The 24,309-nt window shown below is 39.2% G+C and overlaps 1 protein-coding gene across 4 annotated transcripts in view; it reads left to right on the forward strand.

The window, feature by feature from the left end:
- LOC107749771 (transcription factor COE3) overlaps positions 1-23,983 on the forward strand; it is a 110,466-nt gene extending 86,483 nt beyond the window's left edge. For 2 of the 4 annotated variants that reach the window (XM_016564943.1, XM_016564945.1), the window contains exons 11-16: positions 6,594-6,682; positions 16,296-16,361; positions 17,159-17,333; positions 19,957-20,142; positions 21,945-22,034; positions 22,901-23,983. In XM_016564943.1, coding sequence (XP_016420429.1) covers positions 6,594-6,682; positions 16,296-16,361; positions 17,159-17,333; positions 19,957-20,142; positions 21,945-22,034; positions 22,901-22,932 — 638 coding nt within the window. In that variant the 3' untranslated portion in view covers positions 22,933-23,983. Of the gene's footprint in view, positions 1-6,593; positions 6,683-16,295; positions 16,362-17,158; positions 17,334-19,956; positions 20,143-21,818; positions 22,035-22,900 lie in introns of all 4 variants that reach the window. The other 2 variants (XM_016564942.1, XM_016564944.1) reach the window with 2 other exon arrangements.
- The last annotated feature ends 326 nt before the right edge of the window (positions 23,984-24,309 follow it).

Genomic DNA, 24,309 nt, shown 5'->3' on the forward strand with positions numbered 1-24,309 from the left:
ATATATATATATATATATATATATATTCATTCCTACTATGTCCTACAGTTCCATAATGAATATGTTGGTTAACTAAATAAACACAAACTCTTAAGAGGACGTTTCTCAGCACAGTCAAGAGCTACTCTATATAAACCTGTATGACTTTCTTTTTCTGTGGAACACAAAAACAATGTAAGTCCATACAATGCAAGTCAGTAAGATCCAATGTTGTTGTTTTGGACCCCATTGATTCCCATATACAGACAAAAACAGTTGAAACATTCTTCAGAATATCTTTAGGTTTGGAACAATGTGAGGAAGAGACTAAGAGACTTCTGGAAATGCAGGAACGTAGGGCTGGAACATATGTTTGGAATCATTGTAAGGGTGGGATTGGATGTCAAAGCCTTATAACAAAGATTTCCTCAATCTAGCTATGCCATTGCTGCAGCCTGAGGCCAGGGATGTTGATTGGAAAACTACGGAGCACCCAGCTGGTATGCAACTTAAAATCATGGGCTGGTCTTGGAACCTGCTCGCTGTGTTCTCACATCAGCCAGAGGTTCTGGCGCCATCCACTATATAAGCTCTTTAAAACTGGCACTAAAGCTTAATGGCACAGGCTCTGTGGATGCGGTGGCTGATGTTTCTCAAAGACCGTTCCCATAGTCAGAGCTCGGAGAGGGACCAGGAGCAGTGCACTTGTTGCCCAAGCCGTGGAACAATGGGCCACTTTGTTACCTTTCATCCTCGGCACGGGCAGATGGAACACATTAGCGGAACGTTCCACTGGATGAGCTCTGCGGGGCTGCCTAGCACGTAGAACAGGACCCGGCATGATGTCATCATTTCGTTCAGTTGTTTCACAGTTTGGACGCTGATGTGTTTGAGAGACTCGCACTAGGAGGTGGTCTGTCAGCAGTATCCTGACTGTGGCGTATATTGGTGAGATACTTTCACAGTAGCTGAAGTACAGCCTTTTAGTGGAATCCATAACCCATCTGCTTGTATGTGGTATATAATGTCAAATTTCAAAGGTTAGAAAAGCAGAAACATCATAACTTTTTTATTTAAACTTATTTTAAATTATAATTCTTAATAATAATAATAATAATAATAATAATAATTTAAAAAAAAGAATAATTTAAAATACTGGAATATTTTTAATTTGATTTGTTTTAAAAATATTGCTCTATAAAACAGATTTTTTTTGTAATATAAAATATTTTTACCCTATAAAATGCTTCTCTGAATTTTAAAGTAACAGTTTCAGATCAAATTTTCCACTTTTGTTTGTCCACTTTTTTTTCTTTTGGTCAAAAACTAAATATGATATTTCACAGACTTTTTGGTGGCCAAAATGTTGGTTCATCAGTCTATGAGGCTCAAGAGATATTAAAACTACTTTGATGTATTGAATCATGATCTATGTAGTCCAGTCATATAGTTAGTTGGCTGCTCTGCACCTGCTGGCTGTGGCTTTACCATTCTTAGCACTACAGGGAAATGTCAAAGACTGGGTAGTCTTTGTAGTTTATGTAGTCCAGTCGTATAGTTAGTTGTCAATTCCCAGCCCTAAAATAACTACACAGCACCAACTCTCTGATAAATGGAAATGTGTGCAGTGACTTAAATGTAGCGAATATTTCCAGTGTGGAAAGAATGAAGTGGAAGTGACATTAACACACCGAGCTCCATCCGTTACTCCTTCTCTCTCTTTCTCTCTCCTCGGAGACTGAGCAGTGACGCAGATTACCACTTGCATCCATTTGCCTTACTGGCTAGATATGTTAATCATCTGCTGGGTAATTGCCTCTGTAGTGCCTTGATTAAGTTGAGTGATACGTCAAGGAAGTGTGCCTCAAAGCCATACTTCCCCCACCTGAGGAGCCTGTTATTATTTTGGAGTCACAGCCTAAAGTGTCCCCCCATGAAATGACTAATTATCCAACATTGGTTCCACAGGTCTCCTCTTTAAGAGAAAAGTGACTCCTTTGATAGTGATATGAATCTCGACTCTGTAAAGGAACGACACATTCCCCTGGTGGAGAAAAGCCCTCATCAGCTCATCAAATACTCAACCTCCTCCTCTTTTATTCCACTGATCTTATTTCCCGTCTCGCATATGCATACATAATGACAGACACCCGTGAGTTGATACAGCACATGCGCTTTCTGAACATCTTGTTCCCTTAATATAACATCTGACCAAAAGTGAGAATCGTTTGTTGATTATGATCTGTCCCTAAAAAGCCAGACAGTTTTTCATAGTGCGGTGTCAGACAGGGGTAAACCGAGGTTACTCGGCTTTCCTAATTGCTGCCATAACAGCAAAGCGTGTTTAAGCCGTAATTAAAAGTGTGTGGTTTTTAGTGCGAGCGAATCTGTGTTGTCTACGTGTTTGAAGAGGCTGGGGTGGGTTTCTCTTCATCTTCCCCGGTGGCTCTCCACTTTAAAGCAGCCTGCGCGCCCTGCCTCTACTGTCAATCACAGTTTAAAGTTCATGAAATTTCTATGAGGATCGATCCAGGGAGGAGGAGGAGGTAGGAGTGTTTGGGGGTTGCAGGGGTTAGGGATGGGGGAACGGGCCGTAATGATTGATCAGAACTTGCACTTTGAATCTCACTTCTTGATTTATTCCTTCAGAGTGGTGCAAAGAAGCACATTCGGATTTTTCCGGCAGGTGTTTCCACGTGCCATGACCTTTTTTGACGTGAGGACAAAGAGGAGATGGATGAGTTGAAATCGATGGCACGCAACAGGGGGTCTTCAGACTTTTGTCAACAAGCCAGATCGTCGACTTCGTGGCGACAGACTAGAACAAGAAAACAAATCGCTTCCTCTCACGTCGCCCCGTTGCGCGTCTGTAAATGTCCTCCCCCTAAAGAGTAGTGGGGCAATCTAAGTGCGAGATACCCATCGGCAGGTGAAAGAGCCGCTTGGAGCCATTCTCTCCCATATCAATCATGTAGCACATGAAAATGAGAAATTGAGGCGTGTTGCATCGGAATCCGAACCCGCATCAAATTCTCTATTCCATCAATGTGCCTCCCATGGACAGAGCAGGGCTTGATCAAGTGTTTTAGATGGGCCGAGGGCTCCATCTGAAATTGTTCAGTCTGCGTTAGAGGGAGACCGCTGAAATAGCCTCTCTCTGAATGGCGCAGATACACAGTTGCGATTGTGGCCTAGGGGGGCATGACTACGCTTACAATCGCTACATCACAGAGGCTAAGGAGGAGAGCACGGGAATGGATATGGCACCTAAAAAGCCTGTGTTGTAAAGACAGACGCCATCAGGAAGATGGGAAACATGATCAGCCTGGGGGCCTGTTGGAAAGTGGGAACAAGAGAATGTAAATAGAAAAACAGAGGAGGGTAAATAGATGTAAGCCCATCGGAGAGCATGGATATAAACAAGTGCAGACTGAACGTATATACAGTTGGCGGGAGACAAGTTATTGGGGCTGGGCTGGGAAATTAGGCGCTGTGTTATCTTGTGGAGCAGGGTTGTGTGCCATTCATAATAGTTTTTAAGTTACGCTCCAGAATTGGAATTGAATTTGAATTCAGAATAGTTTTTAAATTCCAATTACATTCCTGAATTTGAATTGAGGTAGCAAACAGGATACAACACTGCAATTCCAATTTCATAGTAAGGAAGTGAAATTAAAATGAAAGGAAATTCCTAGAAAAGAAAAACTACATTTTAAATATAAAAGCAAACTGATTTTAAAGTAAAAAAAAAATGCTTAAAAAGCATGAAGCTTAAAAGATGGATGGATGGAATGAACGAACAAATGAATGAATGAACAAACAATGGATGGATGGATGGAATGAGCAGATATATAGATATAGATAGAATGATGGATGGATGGAATAAACATATATTTTTAATAAACTCTATTGACTGAATTGTGAATTGTGTACAAGGGATTACCTCTGTTGAATATGTTTGAATTGCAAATCATTTTCTTGTCACTCCAATTCAAATCCCAATTCAGCTTCCTATGTGTTGTGTGTGGAGCCAATTATTCATTTACATTCTCTGCTTTTTCTCTCATTCTGGTTGTATATATTTTCCTCTCCTCTTTAATTTCCCTCCCTCTTTTATTAGTAAGCATTGCCCTCATTAGATCTGGCTATCATGAGTTGGTGCATGTTGAGTGGTTTTCCAGTCAGCCCTATTTGACCTCTGACTTCTGCAGAGCGTATAATAAGAACAGAGAGGTATGCTGGGATTGATTTTCGAGTTTCACACACTACCTCTAATTTGCTAGATAGATAGCGTTCCGGCGAGCTCATATGTGAGGACAAACGCAGGTGTGCAGTGCAGGTTAACTGCATGTCAGAGGTCAAATGCTCAACGGTTTTGCTGATGTGTGTCGATGATGATGGGGGACACGATTCAGACTCGACCCTGCAGTGCTGATGATCAAAATCTTGACAGTAATAGATCTAGTTATGCAAACAACATATGAGGAAATGCTTTTTTGTCTCCTATATGGTGGCACATTGTGTTGTCCCGTCCCACTGGACATCTGAAAGAGGAAATCATATGAATCTTTCACTGTTACCTCACACCCCAAAGCAACCTTCTATTTAGCATCAGTAGATCTCAGTGGAGTGTGTGATAACCTTCAAACGAGAAACAGAGAGAGAGAGAGAAAAGAGATGTGTAGCCCCACAGCGCCTGCAATGAGATGATTAAATTAATAATAAATATACATCCCTCTATTCGTCTCCTCCAACACACACACACACTCGCCACCTCTTCAGCGAACTGCATTATCTTTCCCTTTTCGCAATCGCACGTCAGGCACAGCAAAGACGTGTGGATGGCTGAGAGGAAGGGAGAAAAAAATCAATACAAATTACGACGGAGAAAGTGGCACTGATGGCTAGAATTGCAGCATATGTTTACACTAAATCAGGCAATCTATCTTCATATGGGCTGTGTAATGCAGGCGGGGTCAGGGTTCGGCCCGCGCACACACACTCTCCAATTACTCCCACTTCTCTGTGGGAGGCAGCCGTATCGATTGGCTGAGAGGACAGAGGCCCTGCAGGCAGCCAGTGGGGCGCAGGGGTCAAAGTTCAGGGGGATTTTAATAAGAGAAGTAATGGGCTTAATTTCTTGGGGGGTGTGATTGAGAGACAAAGCCCTCCCTCTCATGTCTCCTGTCCAACGGTTCATTAAAGTGCAAGTTTTATGGGATTGCTTTGTGAAATTGCTCTCATGAAAGCTCTTCTTCCGATGTTCCCGTGTCTCATTCCTTTTCTCTCATTCCTTTCTTCTTTCCTCCCTCATCTTTAGTTCTTTTGAGGGTTTTTTGCTTATTCATTCATCTGTATGTTCGTTTGTTTGTTCATGTGTTCGTTCATTAATTTTTTAATTCATTCTTATTTGTGCTCATTTGTTCATTCATTCGTTCACTCCATTCCTTTCTTTCTTTCTTTCTTTCTTTCTTTCTTTATCTCTCCTTCTGTCTTACACTCTTTTTTCCTGACACCTTATATCCAGATGGCGGTGATTATAGCATAGCAGACTGTCAAAAAATGACACAACAAAACAACGGCACGTAGATCGCTTACTGAGTCTAATCACACTGCCATTTGATCAAACCGCAGTTCTCCCGACTTGAAGAAGGAACGTGATCGTTTCCACAGAGCCTTTCTCAGAGCATCCTGAGAGACTGTTCCCTCACTTTCACGGGTGCATTGAGTCACAAAGACCCCGACACACCCCCTCCTCAGCAACCGCTGTCACTCCGCTAGCTCTTTTCTCCTCCTCGCTGTGAAACCAGCTCAAACAAATTTGATTTAGCAGCTCGCCGAGACCCATTCCCGAGGAAAGAAAACAAATATTGTTATAATGGTAATAACATCTATTTGCCGCGCACGACAAACGGCACCGGGCCCTTTGAAAAGAGGCCCCTGCTCCTGCACAGCCACCTTATTCTTATTCATGAAAGCATCGCTTATGCATATTAGTGCAAACTAGGTATTCTACTCGCTAGCATTTGGACTGTCAATCATCCTTACAGAATACAAGAGGCAACGGTGACAAAAGCGGACCGGGCAAGAAGGCTGACAAATTGTCCCCAAAGTCAAATTTGACAGCCTTTTATGATTAATGGGCTTGATTATGGAGAAATATCTCCCTAACTGCTTTCCGGGTGTTTCTTTCTGCCATCGTATCGCGACAGAGATGGGAAAGAGGGGCTAAGCGGAGGTGCTGTTTGCAGTGAGAGAATGAAATAAACGTGAGCAGGGTTGAGTGAGAAGAAAAGAATTGAATCAGGCAGGAAAGGTAAGAGTTTGGAAATAAAGAAGTGTAAAGAGGGACAGGAAGGCCATAGGGCCTCACTAAACACTTCATAAAACAAATTCACACAGGGGTAAGCCTGGATTGATGCCACAGGGATGAGCATAAACAAATATACAGGGAGAAATGTACACAGACGCACGTTGATATTTAACTCCGCTGAACTCTGGGACATCATGGCAGAGAACTCTGGGAAATGGACAAGATGACATAATGGCCTCTTTCTGAGAGAACTGCAGTCAGTTAAATCAAATAAACTTCTTATTTTCGGTTTCTCCCGCAGCTCTGAATGAACCCACCATAGACTACGGCTTCCAGAGGCTACAAAAGGTCATCCCTCGTCACCCTGGAGACCCGGAGAGGTTACCTAAGGTAAGTGTGGTCGGCAGAAAATGCTTTCGCTGCATATTTTTCCATTCTATCAAAATCAGATTTTGTTTACCCTGGCCATGCTTTGGATTTGCACAAGCTCTCCTGCATTTGAAAGAAATGCTTGAGATAAATTTGAAAATAGGTGTAAAGCATTCGCTAGATGGGAGTTGAATATTTCATCCTCAGATTTGGCGTTGCATCTCCAGTCTTGCTGAAAAGTACAAGTGTTTTCTTATGTCTGTGAAGCAAACCTTGTTTCTGAAAGCCTGAGGGTCTTCTGTTTGATAGCGTAGAAGAGCAGCTCATACTGGCTTGTGAATGAAAAAACAACTGTTTGTGTGATGCCGACTTTGAGAGGGTGAGATGGAGGTTAGATTGCCACTGTTATGCATGCTGGTGGCACATTGCAGCTTTGGGGCAGCAACCAGCAACAAATCAAAGAACAAAGCTGATATGCATTGGATGCAGACTGTGTGTGTGTATATATATATATATATATATATATGTATATATATACAAAACACACATGGGTGCGCACACACGTCGATTCAAGCGCAAAAACTCAATGTGCCATGGATGGTTTGCTGCCTGGTTAGTATGAAAAGATTATTTTCCCCTAAAAAGGCAGGAAGCTAAGTGAGAGAGATTCTTTCGGGCAGGGCGCTGGTGTAGGAGGGGATCAGATCTGATGCGGACTGACACTTTAAAACAGCTGCCAAATTGAAACCATTTATCAAAATCTGACATCTGAGATCCAGTCACCAAAAAAGCAGTTTATTTGTAAATTGATACTAATAGTGAGCATACATTGTCTGGGTGCTTTGATGCTGCGATATGTGGCAAAGGGAGACCGCCAGCTATCACCTCTCATATACTTATACATTCAAGAGGAAAACTCAATAAGAATGTAGACAGGTTTTTTTCAGGCCGTCTTTTTTCTGTTCCCGGTACCTCGGTTTTTTGACACAGTCGTATAAATAAATAACCAAGTAAATACATAAAGCAGTAAGTAGGTAAATAAATAACTAAGTGAATGAATAAGTAATTGAGCATGCAAATAAGTAAAAATAAATAAATAAACAAATAAATAAATATAAAGTTTGGTAAATAACTATTCCAAGCTGTGCATGAACAACCTTGTTTGTCCATTTAACACTGTTATATGTTTCATAGATATAGATATATCTATATATTTTATTACACACACACACACACACACACACACACATATATATATATAATGGGTGCGCACACACGTCGATTCAAGCGCAAAAACTCAATGTGCCATGGATGGTTTGCTGCCTGGTTAGTATGAAAAGATTATTTTCCCCTAAAAAGGCAGGAAGCTAAGTGAGAGAGATTCTTTCGGGCAGGGCGCTGGTGTAGGAGGGGATCAGATCTGATGCGGACTGACACTTTAAAACAGCTGCCAAATTGAAACCATTTATCAAAATCTGACATCTGAGATCCAGTCACCAAAAAAGCAGTTTATTTGTAAATTGATACTAATAGTGAGCATACATTGTCTGGGTGCTTTGATGCTGCGATATGTGGCAAAGGGAGACCGCCAGCTATCACCTCTCATATACTTATACATTCAAGAGGAAAACTCAATAAGAATGTAGACAGTTTTTTTTTTTCACGCCGTCTTTTTTCTGTTCCTGGTGCCTCGGTTTTTTGCCACAATCCTATAAATAAATAACCAAGTAAATACATAAAGCAGTAAGTAGGTAAATAAATAACTAAGTGAATGAATAAGTAATTGAGCATGCAAATAAGTAAAAATAAATAAATAAACAAATAAATAAATATAAAGTTTGGTAAATAACTATTCCAAGCTGTGCATGAACAACCTTTGACTGTGTTTTAGCATATACTTGACTCCTTCCAAATCCTTGATCAGATCTGCAGTGTGTGTGCCAGTGATGGCCCCAGCATTTAGAAACCCAGCTGTGTTTGTCTGACGACCTTTGCTGGGGCCAGGCGTGTATCAGGTTTATCTATAATTTCATTTCCAGGCCCGGGTTTGGCCGTGAGCACACACCTCTCCATCCAGATAGATCAGGAATATGGATGTGATTCAGGACGCTGCTCTGTCCCGCAGGCAGCTGTGTTTCTCACTGGCATTTGGGACAGACGTTCACAGGCGGTCCCAGGTTACCGTAAGGTTAACGACCTGTGACATCCACTCTAATTGACACCTGGATTATGGCGTGTCTTATAAACTGAGAAGGGGGGGTCTTTCTTAGCAACTGTTTCCAACACAAGAAAAATGTATGTACATTAAATGAACTGAAAAAGTCCTGTTTGCATACTGAAATATTTGTAAATGGGCTTCCTGCTCAGTCAGTTGGGGAAGTCGTGGCCTAATGGTTAGAGAGTCGGACTCGTAACCCAAAGGTTGCGAGTTCAAGTCTCAGGTCCAGCAGGAATTGTAGGTGGGGGGGAGTGAATGTACGGCACTCTCTTCCACCTTCAATACCACGACTGAGGTGCCCTTGAGCAAGGCACCGAACCCCCAACTGCTCCCCGGGCGCCGCAGCATAAATGGCTACCCACTGCTTCGGGTGTGTGTGTGTTCACTGCTGTGTGTGTGCACTTAGGATGGGTTAAATGCAGCGCACTAATTCCTAGTATGGGTAATCATACTTGGCCACATGTCACGTCACTTTCACTTTCAGAGAGAATATGCACTTTATGTGCATGTGGCAGCTCCCAGAAGCACTGGATAGGAGAGACTGGAGCTAGCTGTCACAGTTTGTACTTGAGTGAATATTTCTCAGAGTGGGTTTAGTCAGTTTCTCAATAGATGCAAATTTTGACCTTAAAACGCTATTGAACTTTACACACTGTTTTACACACACTTTTGTGACAACATGCCCCAATGGTAAGGCATATTGTTACATTATGGGGTAAGTTAAAATAATTTGATTAACAGCCATTAAACTATATGAGGTAAAATATATACTATACTATACTATACTATACTATGGTAAACAGCAAATTAATTAGCTAAAATTAAACAGCAAAATAATAAATAAAACAAAATGTAACAAAAAATACATTTGTGGAGTTGGATTTTTCACTCAAAAACCCCGTCTTCCTTTTCAAGTCCTGTTCATTCTACTATGTGCCCTTTTTAAGAGGAAATAGATTATTGACTTCCTTTGCCTTGTCATATTGGCACATTTTACTTTATCAGTTGCTCTTTATTAGCACAATAAGCTTATATGTGTGTGTGCAAGTGTTGTAATGTTGTATATGTATGTATGTGTGGTGGACCTCTGTTCACCAGGCTCAGTGTGTGTATGTGATTTATCATTGTTAGGGGACCTGTCGGATGGCTTGCTCTCCCGGGTCAGCTGATCTGCTCTCACAGGCGCTTGAGAACCATCCTCCCATAATTGAGCCCCTGGAAAAAAAGCAAGGGGAAAACAGGAGGAAGAAAAGATAGGAGGAAGATAGAAACAGGCTTGTCGGGAGACAGCCTTCAGGGTTAGAGAGCCGAGAGCCGGGTCAATCTAGAGTCAAACAGACTCACCTTGTTACCTGTGCTGAATGAACTGTAGAGTGTCTGAGCGACTCCTCGTGACCCATTCACCCACATACACTTCACACACACACACACACAGACAGCGGGAGGCCGGGAGTGTTGAGATGGTTTCATGCTGTGATGCTGTGCTGTGGAGGTCTGTGAAAAGGAAAAGGAGAGGAACACAGCATCTCAATGCGCCGTAACACGTGCTCTCTGCCTTTTGGCAGGTAGAGTGAAGAGATTAACATGCAGACATGAATCCAGCTCATCCAGAACACCTCTCAGGGGAGGGAGCCGCTCACATGCCTCCCCGAGCGAATCTCTCCGAGTCCAAACCCTTTCTGGCCTGTCTCTTAAAAATAAAGGTTCCAATTAGAACCGAAAAGAGTTTTACTGGCCGGTGTTCCACAAAGAATGTTTTTATATTTTACTGTTCTCAGATGATGCTAATGCTAATAACGATGCAAAATGCATGTGCATATAATTGCACATAGTTAGGATAATAAAAAATACATTTTTTAAAAGGGAGGGAGATATCTTTTGTTTTTGACTTTAGGGATGCATCGAAACAAACTTTATGGTACTTCAGTGCACATTTTACACAAATCTTTTGGTAATATGGCCAATACTAAAACAATATTTGCCCAAGTGTTATTTTAATATTATCTATGTACTAACGTTTTATTTAAAATTGTAATTAGCTTTTATTTTATATTTTCAGTTTTCATTATTAATTTTTAATGTGCTTTATAAATAATAAATAATATTTATTAATTGTTAATACAGTACTGTACTATTTAGTGTCCTAAGAACCAAATAGACAACTCAAGATACCTAGAAAAATGATTTTTCATATCAAGAGGATCTTAAGAAGCTGCAAAGAATGAGGAACCAGAAATCACAAAGTGGGACAATTCCTCCAATCGCTGACCCTGCAGAGGATCGCTCACAGTCCTCTTAGTAGCACAAGAGTGACTCCTGCCTTGTCCTTAACCTGTGACGCAAGGGACCCTCTGTAAGGTCCCATCACCTGATCCCCAGCATTGCCTGGGGCTCCCGGGTGAGGAGGAGAGGGTGTCAAATTGGGGCTTTGCAAAGAAAGTCCACCACCCTAGAGTAATAAAGATCACAGGATGACTAATTGTATGCCTGGCAGGCGGCAGATCTTTACACCTCAACAGTCAGCTAATAAGACAAAAGGCCCAGCGCCTGTCTCTCCCAGGGCCAGGTGGCATACCTCTGGAGCCCAGAGCGAGGTCAGGTGCTCGGGCCGACCGGCTGTAATCATCAGCGGGTCTACTTGAGGGCAACTGCCACCTTATCAATCATTGATTGAATTTCATTAGGGGTTCAACAGAGTGAGTATTGAGCCTCGAAGTGATATTGAGGTTATAGTGCAGCTTGACTACAGGGAACGCAGCGCTGATTTGTGCTGGCAGACTTAATTTGAGAGGGAATGTGCTGGACTTTTTGTTTGGGCAGAGAAAGTGTGATGTGAAATAGTTTGTAGAGACGTGTGAGGGGTACGTGTGTAAAGTAGCCGCAGGTCGTTTTATAGACGCCACATAAATAATGAAGTAAAGCTAAGTCCACCACCGAGCAGAACTGTGCAGTTTATTCACCTTGTGGCTGTTTGAAGTCATTTTATACCTCTCTCTCTTGCTTATTCGTCTTTCTTCATGCCTCACGTTCTTATATTTCTCAAATAATTATTTTCTTTTTATATTTTACAGGCGACCAAAACAGTTTAGCTTTACGTTATATGTATTCATATTTTTTTAATCCAAAGTGACTTTTAAATAAGGAATACAATGCTGTGAAACAAATATACAAAATAAATATATTTTGTTATTATTAAGATTATTTAATTTGATTTATTTTAATTTAAATAATAACATTTACACAATCTTGAAAAACACTTTTTTACTAATACTAATTATGTATATTAATAAGCATTATTATTAATATTAATTTTAGCAGCTGCAGTAAAATAACAAAATCTACAATAAAAAACAAACAACATTTCTCATAGAAAAAGTGATTGGAATGTTTGCAGTGGAGAGTGTTCTGGGTTGGTGTTGTTAGGTGGTTGCTCAAGTCTATGGGACTTTTTTTTACTTTTATTGTCCACCAGGCAAATATCGTTAAATCTGATCACTTACAAGCTTCAAGATGACTTAAGTTTATACTTATGGTTAGTGGTTTGATCAGATCTCTAACATGAAGTAAGAAAGACATTTTAGCACTAAACCAATGAGTCATACTTGACCTTTAATCATTTCTTTATCAAATTAAAGTTCATATCGCAAACTCAGAACATACAGACTAGCAACTATGTTATGTATGTATATACTATGTATTTGTGTGAAGATGTGAATAGCTAAGCACGAGTGAATGTGTGTGTGTGTGTGTGTGTTTTTACGTAAGTGCTTGTGTGTGCGTTCATGTTGTGCCAAAGGGCCCGTGGCAGGGTATCGTAGCCAGCGAGCATCAGAGACATTAACTAACTTCTGTTTTATAATGGAGATTAATGAACTGAGCCGTGGCCAGGGGGAAGACAGGACAGGAGAGGAGAGCAAAGGAGAAAGAGGGTTTGAAAAAGAAGAGAGAGAGTCATATTTTGTCGTGGGAAATGCAAGTCAATAAGGATGAGGAGGAGAAGGAAGCTTAGTGCCCCCATCTTCATATGCCCCCCAATCCTCTCTTGCGTGCGTGTATGTTGTGCACTACCACGCAAACACAGTCCCAGATGAGCTCTTAAAGCTAAAATTCAAAGGAATATCACAATATTCGGTGGTTTCCTGAGCCTGTTTCTGCCTCTCCGCCTGATCTGAAGGCCACTGTTGTTCTTCCTCGTAAATGTAACAGTTTCCACACAGTGTGTTCAGAAACTCAGCCAGAAAGTGTTCAATTTCAGGGCCTCGTGGCCTGGCATAAAACAGTCACTAAAGAGCTGCGCTTTACAGATGCAGGCCCTGCTTATGTTTGCATGACATAGATGTGAGAAATCCGAGAGCTAATGTTCCAGCATGGGTTTTACATTTCTGCATGTATTAAAGCATATTTGTGTATTTTAGTTTGTTTCTGGCCTAGATACAGTTTTGGGGACAAAATGTCTAAAAGTGCCCTAGAAAAATCAGTAACAGTAGTTTTTTGTAACTTGAAATGGTTTATAAAGAGATTAAATAATATCTTTATTCAGTAAATGTTTAAAGCTTTATTTTAAGGTTAGTTTAAATGATAGTTTATAGTTTATATAAGTAATAATATGGTTATAATTTATATTATTCAATTTATATTCAATTATTTTTAATTAAATATATTTCTTATTACTTATTTGCGAGCTAATGTTCTTTATTCACTTGTAAAAAGGTTCAGATTTATTTTAAAGTTACGAAAAGTTTAGATTTAACAACAATGCACAAAATAATAATAAGATTTACTTAATTTTTACTTTATATTATTTTTCACACTTTTTTTTGGGAAGTCTGTAGCTAAAATGAACAACAATACACTGAAAAGTGAGATTTACTTTAAGATTTTATTTATTTTCTTACTTAAAATTTTTATTATTTGCATGTCTTATTTAGTTTAAAATGTTTTTTTTTATGCTATTTATATATAATAAGTTACTAAACGTAAAAAAAATCAAATTTCAACATTAACACTAGTGTAAATAAAACTGCCAAACAGTATAAACAGTAAATACACAACCTCATTAATTATTCATGCCCTGGTGCATGCTGGGAACACCAGCATTGTAAAGCTACGTGTATTTTACTTGATTTTATACCTTTGGAATATACTGATATTTGTCAATAAATATTTCCAGGTTTTTTTTTTTTTTTTGGGATCGAGACCGTACTTGAGGGTTGTAAATATAACAAACACTCTTAAGTAATATTTACGTGAATTTAAGTTTTTATTTCAACATGCATAATGTATAATTAGCGTAATATTTCTATTGTGCGTGTACAGACACAGGCTGTTGTTCTCACAGTACAGTAATGATAGGTTTGCCAGCAACCCCAGCTGCCTCTTACCTGGCAACACTTGAGGGAGAAAAACAACTAGAACTTCCCCTCTTCATCTCTCTCCTTCTCTCTCTCCCCCTCTCTCTTTCTTTCTCTCTCTCCTCCTAACATACTCACTCACTCACTCACTCGTTTCCACTTTATTTGTGCACATTTCCCTCACTTTGTCTTCTTCTGTCTTCTCTCCATCCCTCGAGTCTTTTTTCCTTTGTTTTCTTCCAACCCTTTCCCCCTTTGCTCATCTTTCAGCGCTGTTTTCTGTCTGCATCTCTCACTTTCACCTCTCGTCATGAGATTTACAATTACTCTGCCGTTTCCTTTTTTTGTCCTGCTCTCTGCCAACCTGTTTTTTTTTTTTCTGCCATTTTATCCTGATTTCATGAACTGCATCTGTAGTTCTTTGGGTCAATCTTTTCTCTCTTTGTCTGTGTTTACTCTATACTTTCATCTGTCTCTCTCTTTGTTTTCCGTTCTCTCCTCATACAGTCATGTGAAGTGTGTGTGGGGGGGTAGGTTTCAGTGTAATACCCCAGGGAGCTCCAGTAGAGGTTGCCATAATACCAGCTCTGGCTTCCTCTGTATCACCTCCACACCTCTCTGTCTGTCTCTGAACATTGTGTGTGTGTGTGTGTGTGTGTGTGTGTGTGAGAGAGAGAGAGAGAGAGAGAACAATCCTCCTCTTCAGCCTGATCATACAAATCTACATTTATCTACAGTGTGTACTAGGCTTGTCATTTTAAACATTTATGACTTTCTTTCTTTCTTCTGTGGGACACAAAAAGAGATGTTTAGCAGAATGTTTGAGCGGCTCTCTTCTTTACAATGAAAGTAGATGGTGACCAGAGTCTCTCAAGCTTCAAAAGCAGAAAAACACACTATAAAGCATCATGGTCCATATGTGCTATATTAAAAAAATTGTTTGAAAATTAACTCATTATTCACAGCTGTGGTCACTTTTAATTTCAATTTATTGTTTATTTATATTTTGATTGAATTCGAGTCAGCAAGTTTTTTATGATTAAATTGATCAAAAGTGACAGACATCTTTTGCAACAATATAAATGTAGTTATTATAAATGAAAATAAATGCTGTTATTTTAAAATTTCTATGCATCAAAAAATTACTGAAAAAAGTATTACAGTTTTCACAAATATATTAAGCAGCACAACTGTGATAATATATATCTTTTTTTTCTGAGCACCAAATCAGCATATTAGAATACATTTTTTAAGGATCAGTGGGACAAGACATGTATATATTCATTATTTCTTTGCAATAATGTGTACTGATGCGCTCATAAAAACATTGAGTAGAAATGACAGATATTATTGTAAAAAGTTAAATAGATGGAAACAAAGTGTTGGGCAAGAGTGATGATTTAATGCTTCCATATGAAGTGGAAAGGAGGTGCCACGGGTGTGAAGACAGGAGATATAATGTAAAAAAATTAGACTTTAATTCAGTACAGATGTAGCAGATGGAAAACAAGTATGCACAAGAAGCCATTGAAAGATGCTTATGTCCTGTCTTAGTTTCGGTACTCTTAGTAAGACTAGAGTGAGAGTCTGTGGGCCAGTGGAGATGTGTGACTTACACAGGAACACTACAGGATAACACGCACAAACACACACAGTCACACACGCCGTGTGAAGAATGACAGTGGAGCATATGTGTACAGTCTGAAAGGATCGCAGCCCTGGATCACTGCTTCTGTGATTTGGCACAGGTTGAGTGTGTGTTCTGTGTGGTTTTGTGTGTGTGACAGGTTGGTGTAAATGAGATTCCGACAGCTTCTTTTTCTATCCACCTCATCACGTTTGGTTTCTCGTTTTTGAACATGGCTTGCTTATATATAGTAAACAACTTTGGTTAAATTTAAAACATAATGAATTTGATTTAATAATTTAATATAATGATGCTGTTTTATGGTGCGCCACTTGCTTTTCACGAATGTGCTGTGCTGTTGAGATGCAAACCATGTGGATTTACGGTACCAGAGGTGGAGTGTTGGACTAAACTGTGTTTGTGTGTGTGTGTTATTAGGAGGTTCTTCTGAAAAGAGCCGCAGATCTGGTGGAGGCACTGTATGGAATGCCTCATAACAATCAGGTATGAAAATCACTACAAATGAAGTTGATGATTTTATATCTAGCCAGCTGAAAATGTTCAAGTTTCTTTCATTATATATATATATATATATATATATATATTCAGAATACAGTATACACACACACACATTCTTGCATATCCTTAATATATATATATACTTATCGCCCTACACCTAAACCTACCCCTCACAGGAAACTACTGGCAGTTTTTGAATTTCAAAAAACACCATTTAGTATGTTTTTTTTTACCCTTTTGGTTTACTGGACACAGTAAGTATCTTCATAAACATCGTAGTACCCATGTCATTATGCACATTTGTGTCCTCATAAACCATATATACCAGAACACACACACACACACACACACACAAGCACACAATCAATCAATACTTACATCAATAATACTATTTATTATTGATGCACAATCAATAATATTTAAATATTTTGTAACTACTATAATGTAAATAAAATTAGAATAATGTAACAATAAGAACATTACATTTTTATCAACTTATATTTTTAAATAACTTCATATTTATATAAGGTAAATAAAATAATTTTATTTTATAATTATTATAATTTAAATAAGATTATAATAGTCATCAAAAATAATTCTTAAACTGTATATAATGCTAAAATATTCTTGGATTAATAAATAATAATTAATGATATTATGAATTAAATTTATTTAAAGATATTATTGTTTTCTTTCATGTAATTTAATATCTTGAATCAGAACCCATTGAGAACCACTGTGTATCATTTCAACACCTCTCTCTCTCTCTCTGGATTGGTCAGGAGATCATTTTAAAGCGTGCTGCAGACCTGACGGAGGTGCTGTACAGCGTGCCGCGGAGCCATAACCAGTTGTCCTCACTGACAGGCTCCAGCGCTCACTCGGGCATGATGGGAGTTAACTCTTTCAGCAGCCAGCTCGCCGTCAACATCTCTGAGGCCTCACAGGGAGACCAAGGTCAGTGTGTGCTGTGAGTCTCAAATCACACATTCAAACACTTGCATGTATGGCTGTCGAGCAATTAAAAAAAAATGAATCGCATATATCAATATTTAGAAGTCAGTATATTGTTTGTTTTATATCATTGAACATGAAGCTTATCACTGGCTTAAAGTTCACAGCAAACAATTTTACAATCAAAACTCGATTAAAGGCGGAACTTCATTTACATACAGATCAAGGGGCACGATTAATTGTGTTAATATTTTTATCCCACTATTTTCTTTCGAACTAATCACACTAATGTGTTGCGTTGACAGCCCTAGAAAGTGTTTGACTGGGTTTGATTGAGACATGACTTCACGAAAGTCAAAGCTGCTTGACAACCTCAACACTTAAATTCAGTCACACGGTCTGTCAGTCCTTGTCTGGGTCTGTTCATGTGTCGTTTGGTGAGCTTCACACCCACCCGCAGCCCTGGACCAGCAGCACTGTACATGGTGACAGCATGGCTGTGTTTTGGCAAGCCTGTCACCCACAGCACTCAAAACTGCCACTCACACTCACCTGCCCATAGAAACGACACGTTCATCAGAGTGAGTCTATGTGTGTACACACTCCCTGTCACTCCTGCGAGAAGTGTGAGCGGCACAGGCTGTGAACGAGCTGAGAGACTCAGGATGACAGCGCTAAAAGAATGAAACACGTTATTTGCAAATTCAAACACAGTTTATAAGCACAGCACATAACTTTGCCATCACAGTACTAAATTACATTTTAAAATATATTCAAATAAAATGTTTTCTTTTAAATTGTGATAATATTGTAACATGAGCTGACTGCTAAAGCTGATTGATTCCACATAGAAGGATAAAATGTACACCTTGTATTCTTAATGTTGCTTAAAATGCAGCTAAAATCTGTAAAAAGTTGCTTGAAATTTCTTAATTATGTCATTTCCACACCGTTAGCGTCACTAAACAGAATTGCCATTTCCTTTGGACTTGAATATGTGTGTTTCATACCCTGTGTGTGAGCATTTCCATGCACATGTGTGTTTTCAATATCGCAGCGTCGGGTCATGTTTCTCTTCACCCACCAGCTCTGACACTCACAGACAGGAAGTGGGAATGGATGTGAGATGAACAGATCACTCTCCTTATATCAGAGAGAGAGAGACACACAGGAAGACAGAGGAGCTCTCTCTCCCTTGACACCCTCTGTTTTCTCTCCTGCTAGCACTCATCCCGTTTTCCTCTCGTCTGTTTTCTTCATTCACGCAGGAAAGGAACACCTACAGGAATCCATGAGGTCATGGGAAAGGACCGTTAGCCATTATAAAAATATTGCATTTCATACTTCATGCTTGTATGCAGTGAAACTTCAGCAGGATTTAATTCGGTCAGCCTGCTGCTCCACTCGTTCATCCATCAAACTAATTATTGTTTCAAGTTCTAATTAAGTTACCAACTGATTTACAGAAAACACCAACTCTTTCCTGCAGCTTATTAAACCACATAGGAGCACAGTTTATTTAGGGAAGGTCTCAGATTAACCAGCATCGACTCTGCTAACGAATGATATTTGCAGCTTATAATGCCAGTCATTTTGCTGCTCATGTGACTCTGACATGTTAAAAGGATGTTGATTTGTCAGTTAGCAATTTTTTTTTTTCATAATCTGCTTTGTTTCTTGTTTTCTAGTTAGACATATTTAAAACCAGATAAATTTGCATTTTTTTATTAGTGAGATATATATATATATTTTTAAATTACAGTTTGGATCAATATCTTGTATTAAAATAATATGACTTCAGAAATTTAGATTAATGCTTAAATGAATTTTTGCAGTGCATTTTTATTTTTATATATATATATTTTTTCTTAAATCAATATTTTCTCTTCTTCCTGATACTCTCTCTCACTTTCTTTCTCAACTGTTCGATATGAGAATTAGGCTTAAGGGCTAGAGTGTGGACATAGATGGATGCCAAATGGTATTCAAAGCTCTCTGTCTCTCTTCACTTCCTGTTTAGTTTTGGCTGACTGTGAATAGTACAGGGAAAAAAAGGGAAAAGAAATCAAGAATATGATGTTTCCTTAAGAAATGTCTGTTCAAAACTTACCACAATGCTTGCATGTATGTTGTGATGACTAGCAGGCCAATGTTGTGCAGGGTTATTGCTGGGGTGTTTTTGGTGTTTGCTAGGTTTTGTTACTTACTGGCTTAAGTCAAAAGAGTCCACTCTCAAGTCTCTGTGATATCCATGTTTCTCAGTATGGTCCGGGACCTGTTTGTCATATTGTCTGCCATGTGAAAAGAGTCCAAAACCCCCAATACACACACACACACTGCTTATGGGAACATAGACAAAGTTTTGTTTGACTGCTGTACTGAGTGCTTTCTTAACAGCAGCCGGAAATCTTTAAAATGTTCTCACACTTACCAAGGGATCCCACCCACTAGAAACACAAACCCAGCATGTCACAGACACACATTAGTCCAACCGCAACATCTACAAATCACATCAAGCGTCTTAATAAGCAAACTCATAATAAATCCCAGTGCTGACATGGTTTATATTTGAACTTCAATCTACAAGAGCGTCCTCCTTAACCTGTCGCCATGTCTTATATTCCAGTTTACTCTCGTAACTCAAACAGTGTGTCTCCTCGCGGGTACGTGCCGAGCTCCACACCCCAGCAGTCCAACTACAACACCATCACCTCCACCATGAACGGATACGGAGCCACCGGGATGACCAACCTGGGCGTCCCTGGATCCCCGAGTTTCCTCAACGGATCCGCCGCCAACTCTCCTTACGCAAGTGAGTGTTCTGTTGATCAGCTAACAGATCCTGACATTTCTGCTGAAAAGACCAGCATATTGGGCTTCTTGAGTAGTGTATCCAGCAATACGTTTCTTTTACGTTTCTACGTCTCAAGCCTTTACCAGCTAAGGAAGTTTTCACAGCAATGCCATGTATACTCTTAAAAATGGTCTTTTATGTATTAGAAATGTTCACTGAAAGGTTATTTGGGGAACCAGAATTGCTCTACTCTTAGAAATAAAGGTTCTTTATTGGTATCGATGGTTCCATGAAGAACCTTTAACATCCATGGAAACTTTCCATTGCACAAAAAGGTTTCTTATAGTGCAAAAGGGTTCTTTAGATTAAAATGTTCTTCACACTAAGAAAAACATGGTTCTTTTAAGAAGAATGATTCTTTATGATGGTTCTTTATTTTTTACATACTGGTAAACTTTTTCCATTATAAAGAACCTTTTGTGGAATGGAAGGGTTAAAGGCTCTTCATGGAACCATAGAGGCAAATAAATAACCTTTATTTTAAAGAGTGTAGACCGATTGATCAGCTACAAACCAGCCTGGAAATATTAGATACTACATGCTAGTCATTTCAGCAGGGTTGTTAACTATTCACTGCATGTTTTGGATTCTGATTTGTTGGATTTAACCAGCTAAATTCGACTATTTGTGATTTTGGGTATCACAACAAGCATATTTGGTCGCAACTCAGTCAGCATCGTAATGCTAATCTGAAATGCTAAGGTTGTTTGTTTGTCTATCCGTGTTCTTTGAGGGAAAGGTATTGTCTGTCTGCTGTTCCATGCACTGTGAACGTCTCCATCCGAACTAACTCCACAAACACTCATATTTTTTCATCTCCTTTCATGTCTAACACTTTAAATGACTCCTCCATGCATCTCACTCCGTCACATGCTCGCTTTCTCACTGCGGTCAGGATAGTGAGCTTTCTGTCTGCACTTTTCCTGTGGTCTGCTGCTACTGTTTTGGGGGGCGGGGATCACAATGCTAGAGGCCTGACAATTACAAATGAGGTTTATATACTCAGGACTGTTCATATATTCGATATATAGCAGCTGTATTTTGTGTGATTGGCACTTGTTTGGCAGGCCGAGCTTTGTGCAAAGCTATTTCATGGCAGGTTTGCTTTCCATTCATTATAAAAATGGGAAACAAGTTGGCAAGAGTTTTCAATTGGAATTTCATTGAAGAAAATTCATTGTGGGTTTTGCTCCAATTTGGTGAGAGAGCTCAAGCTTTCTGCTCAAGATTCAGTGCCAAGATTGTTGGCTAGTGTACAGTGGTTTTTATTACCTGTCTTTCTCTCAAAGCATGCAGATGACCGCATATCAGATGTCCTGATAATATCATCTTCAGGCATGCTTTACATATTTGTGTGTCAATACAAGAGCGGTTTTCATGTTGATGCTTCAGCAAAAGTGTGATTTGGCAGTCAAATGTGGACTATATTGACATAAATCCTCCTCAAGAGTTCTAAGTTATGGATCAACTTTGCCATTCAGGTAGCACACGGTTTCATTCCCATAATGCCTCACTCTGCCATAGCCCTTCCACTTCAATTAACTCTCTAACAATCGGCATGACCCACCTCATAACTCTCATCTTTGTGTGTGTGCGGGTGTGTGTGTTTCTCTGTGTGTGTGTGTCTGTTTCAGTCACCCCCTCCAGTCCTCTATTGGAGCCTCATGCCTCCTCTTCCTCCTCTTCTTCATGCATCCCTACTTCCATCTCTCTGTCTGCGGGCCCTTTCTCATTCTCTCCTGTCCATATGATCTCTGCAGTCAAACAGAAGAGCGCCTTCGCGCCTGTCGTCCGGCCACAGACCTCCCCGCCCCCCACCTGCACCAGCACCAATGGGAGCAGTCTACAGGGTGAGCACCCCACCCCTCTCCTGCCTCTGAGCCAATCAGGAAACAAGACCCTATTTTAGAACGAGTCACAAAAAAAGGGCACTACATTTTTGAGGACAAAGTTGATCCATAACTTTCTACTTATAAGACTGGTTGTTTTTGCTGCTGCTGCAAAAAATACTAAAATAAATTTTAAGTAAATAAATAGTGAAAATGCTGTTTTTCACACTGGTGGTGATGTCTGTTGGGGCAAATTAGATTAAAATAATATCAAAATTACTTCAGTTTGCATGTATCACATTTTTCACACAGAAAAAAAAACTTAGCAGCACAGCTGTTCTCAACATAGTTTTTGAGGTCAAAGTTGATCCATAAATTTCTACTTATAAGACTGGTTGCTTTTACAATGAAGAAAAAACCCAATAATAATTCAAATAAATTTATAATAATAACGTTACATTTCAATAAATAATAAATAAAAATTATTTTGATTTACATGCAGGTGGTGATGTTGGGGCAAATTAGTGTAAAATAGTATTAAAATTATCCCTTTTTGTAAAAAAAAAAAAACATATTCATAAAAGATGATCATTTTCCATGTTATTTACATGTTTTGAAACCAAAATCTGTCTCAAGATGCTGCAGTATTGACTACAGATCTAGTTCTAGAAGGAAACTCTTAACTTTAAAGCACTAAAGTGTAGAAGTGTTTGCTTAACTACAGCCATTCGCTAAAAATATTCCTCAGTCCAGACCAACTGTGGAATGAGCTGCAATATTGACCTATAATAACCATAAACCAGTCATTTTATGGTTCAGATAGATCATGTGTTGTTTGAACCGTCTCTTTTATTGTCGACTGACCTCTAGTTGTTTTTCTCTTCCAGCTATGGCCGGTCTGATTGTCCCTCCCATGTGAAGAGGAACCTGATCTTCCTCTAAGGCTTCATTGAGCCCACAACAAACTCACTGGCTCACCAAATCTGTCTGACACTCTCTTATCGAACTTCACCAGTCCTATGAGGAGCTGCCCGAAAAGAACATCAATACCTGGATTGCTAAAAGAAAAAAAAAAGAAAAGTATACCTGGCCTGAAAATGTCCCATGTCCTGAAATGTCAATAGATGTGTTTGTTTTGCCCTCTATGACTTCATCCTTGGATACTCGCCATACCGGGTGGCATTTCGAACAGGAAGCATAAAAGCTGGATATTATCGCAATGTGAACGAGAAGCCGAGGTTTTGATACATCCACGGCCGTAGGGGCTTCTTTGCATGACTGATGTTGTCTGTAGACCGTTCGTTTCATACTGTATGTCTGTCCTGTTTCCACTGTGAGAAGAGAGATGCCACTCATCCAGATGGGACTGTGACGGCTCAAAAGGTCATTCAGAAATGATTCACTCCTAATTACGACATGCAGTGTCTTCGGTTTTTAACATCAAGCTGATTTGATTTCCTTTCGCTTTTGTTTTAAACCATCAAATGAGAACACAAACAAACACGAAATGATCCCAGACTGAAGAGCGTGATATTTAGTAATCATCAGGATGATGATGGATGTCAGTCATTTTTACTCATACTGTTTCTGTAGTTCCAGTATAGTTCCAGGTGTGTGGATAGGTAGATTTAAGCCAGGAATGCTTTCTGCAGTTTTAATCACATTTAGGTACCAGACTTATTGTTGAATTTCTTATTGTGCTTTTTTGTATGTATTTATAAAGTTCGTTTCAGGATTTCTTTGGTGAGTTAGGCCTGAATAATAGTATCAAATATCTATGTCAACACATTTGATGTCTTAATACCTTTTAGATATTGTAAAAAGAGTGAAAAATAAAAGGGATTACACTTTTTTTTGTAAAAACAAAAATGACAATGACAAAAAAAAAAAAAGGTCTGGACATGAGCAGGACACCTGTTTTTTGAAAGCAGGGTGCAAAGCTCCACCACTTTTGTAAAAAAAAAAAAAAAGAAAGAAACTGACAACACATTTTTTTCAAACGTATATTTAATGTTTTCTTTTTGCAAAATGCATTTGTGTTGTTGTTCCTCCTCTTGTCTCGTGTGTTCTCGTGAAACGTGTATGATCATAGTTATTTCCTAATGCACTATTTTTGTTGGGGCACTTACAAGACCTATGTATCTTAGCAAGCAGATGAAAATAATAATAATAAAAAAAGAACAAAAAATTTAAAACTTATACAAATATGCACCAGTATGTTTTCAGATGATTTTTTGGATTGATTACTCTTTGCTTTGGTCATGATAACTAAAATGGCTAATCGTTCATCATGTGA

Source organism: Sinocyclocheilus rhinocerous, unplaced genomic scaffold (assembly GCF_001515625.1).
Source record: "Sinocyclocheilus rhinocerous isolate Xijiao unplaced genomic scaffold, SAMN03320098_v1.1 scaffold860, whole genome shotgun sequence".
NCBI classification, from domain to species: Eukaryota; Metazoa; Chordata; class Actinopteri; order Cypriniformes; family Cyprinidae; genus Sinocyclocheilus; species Sinocyclocheilus rhinocerous.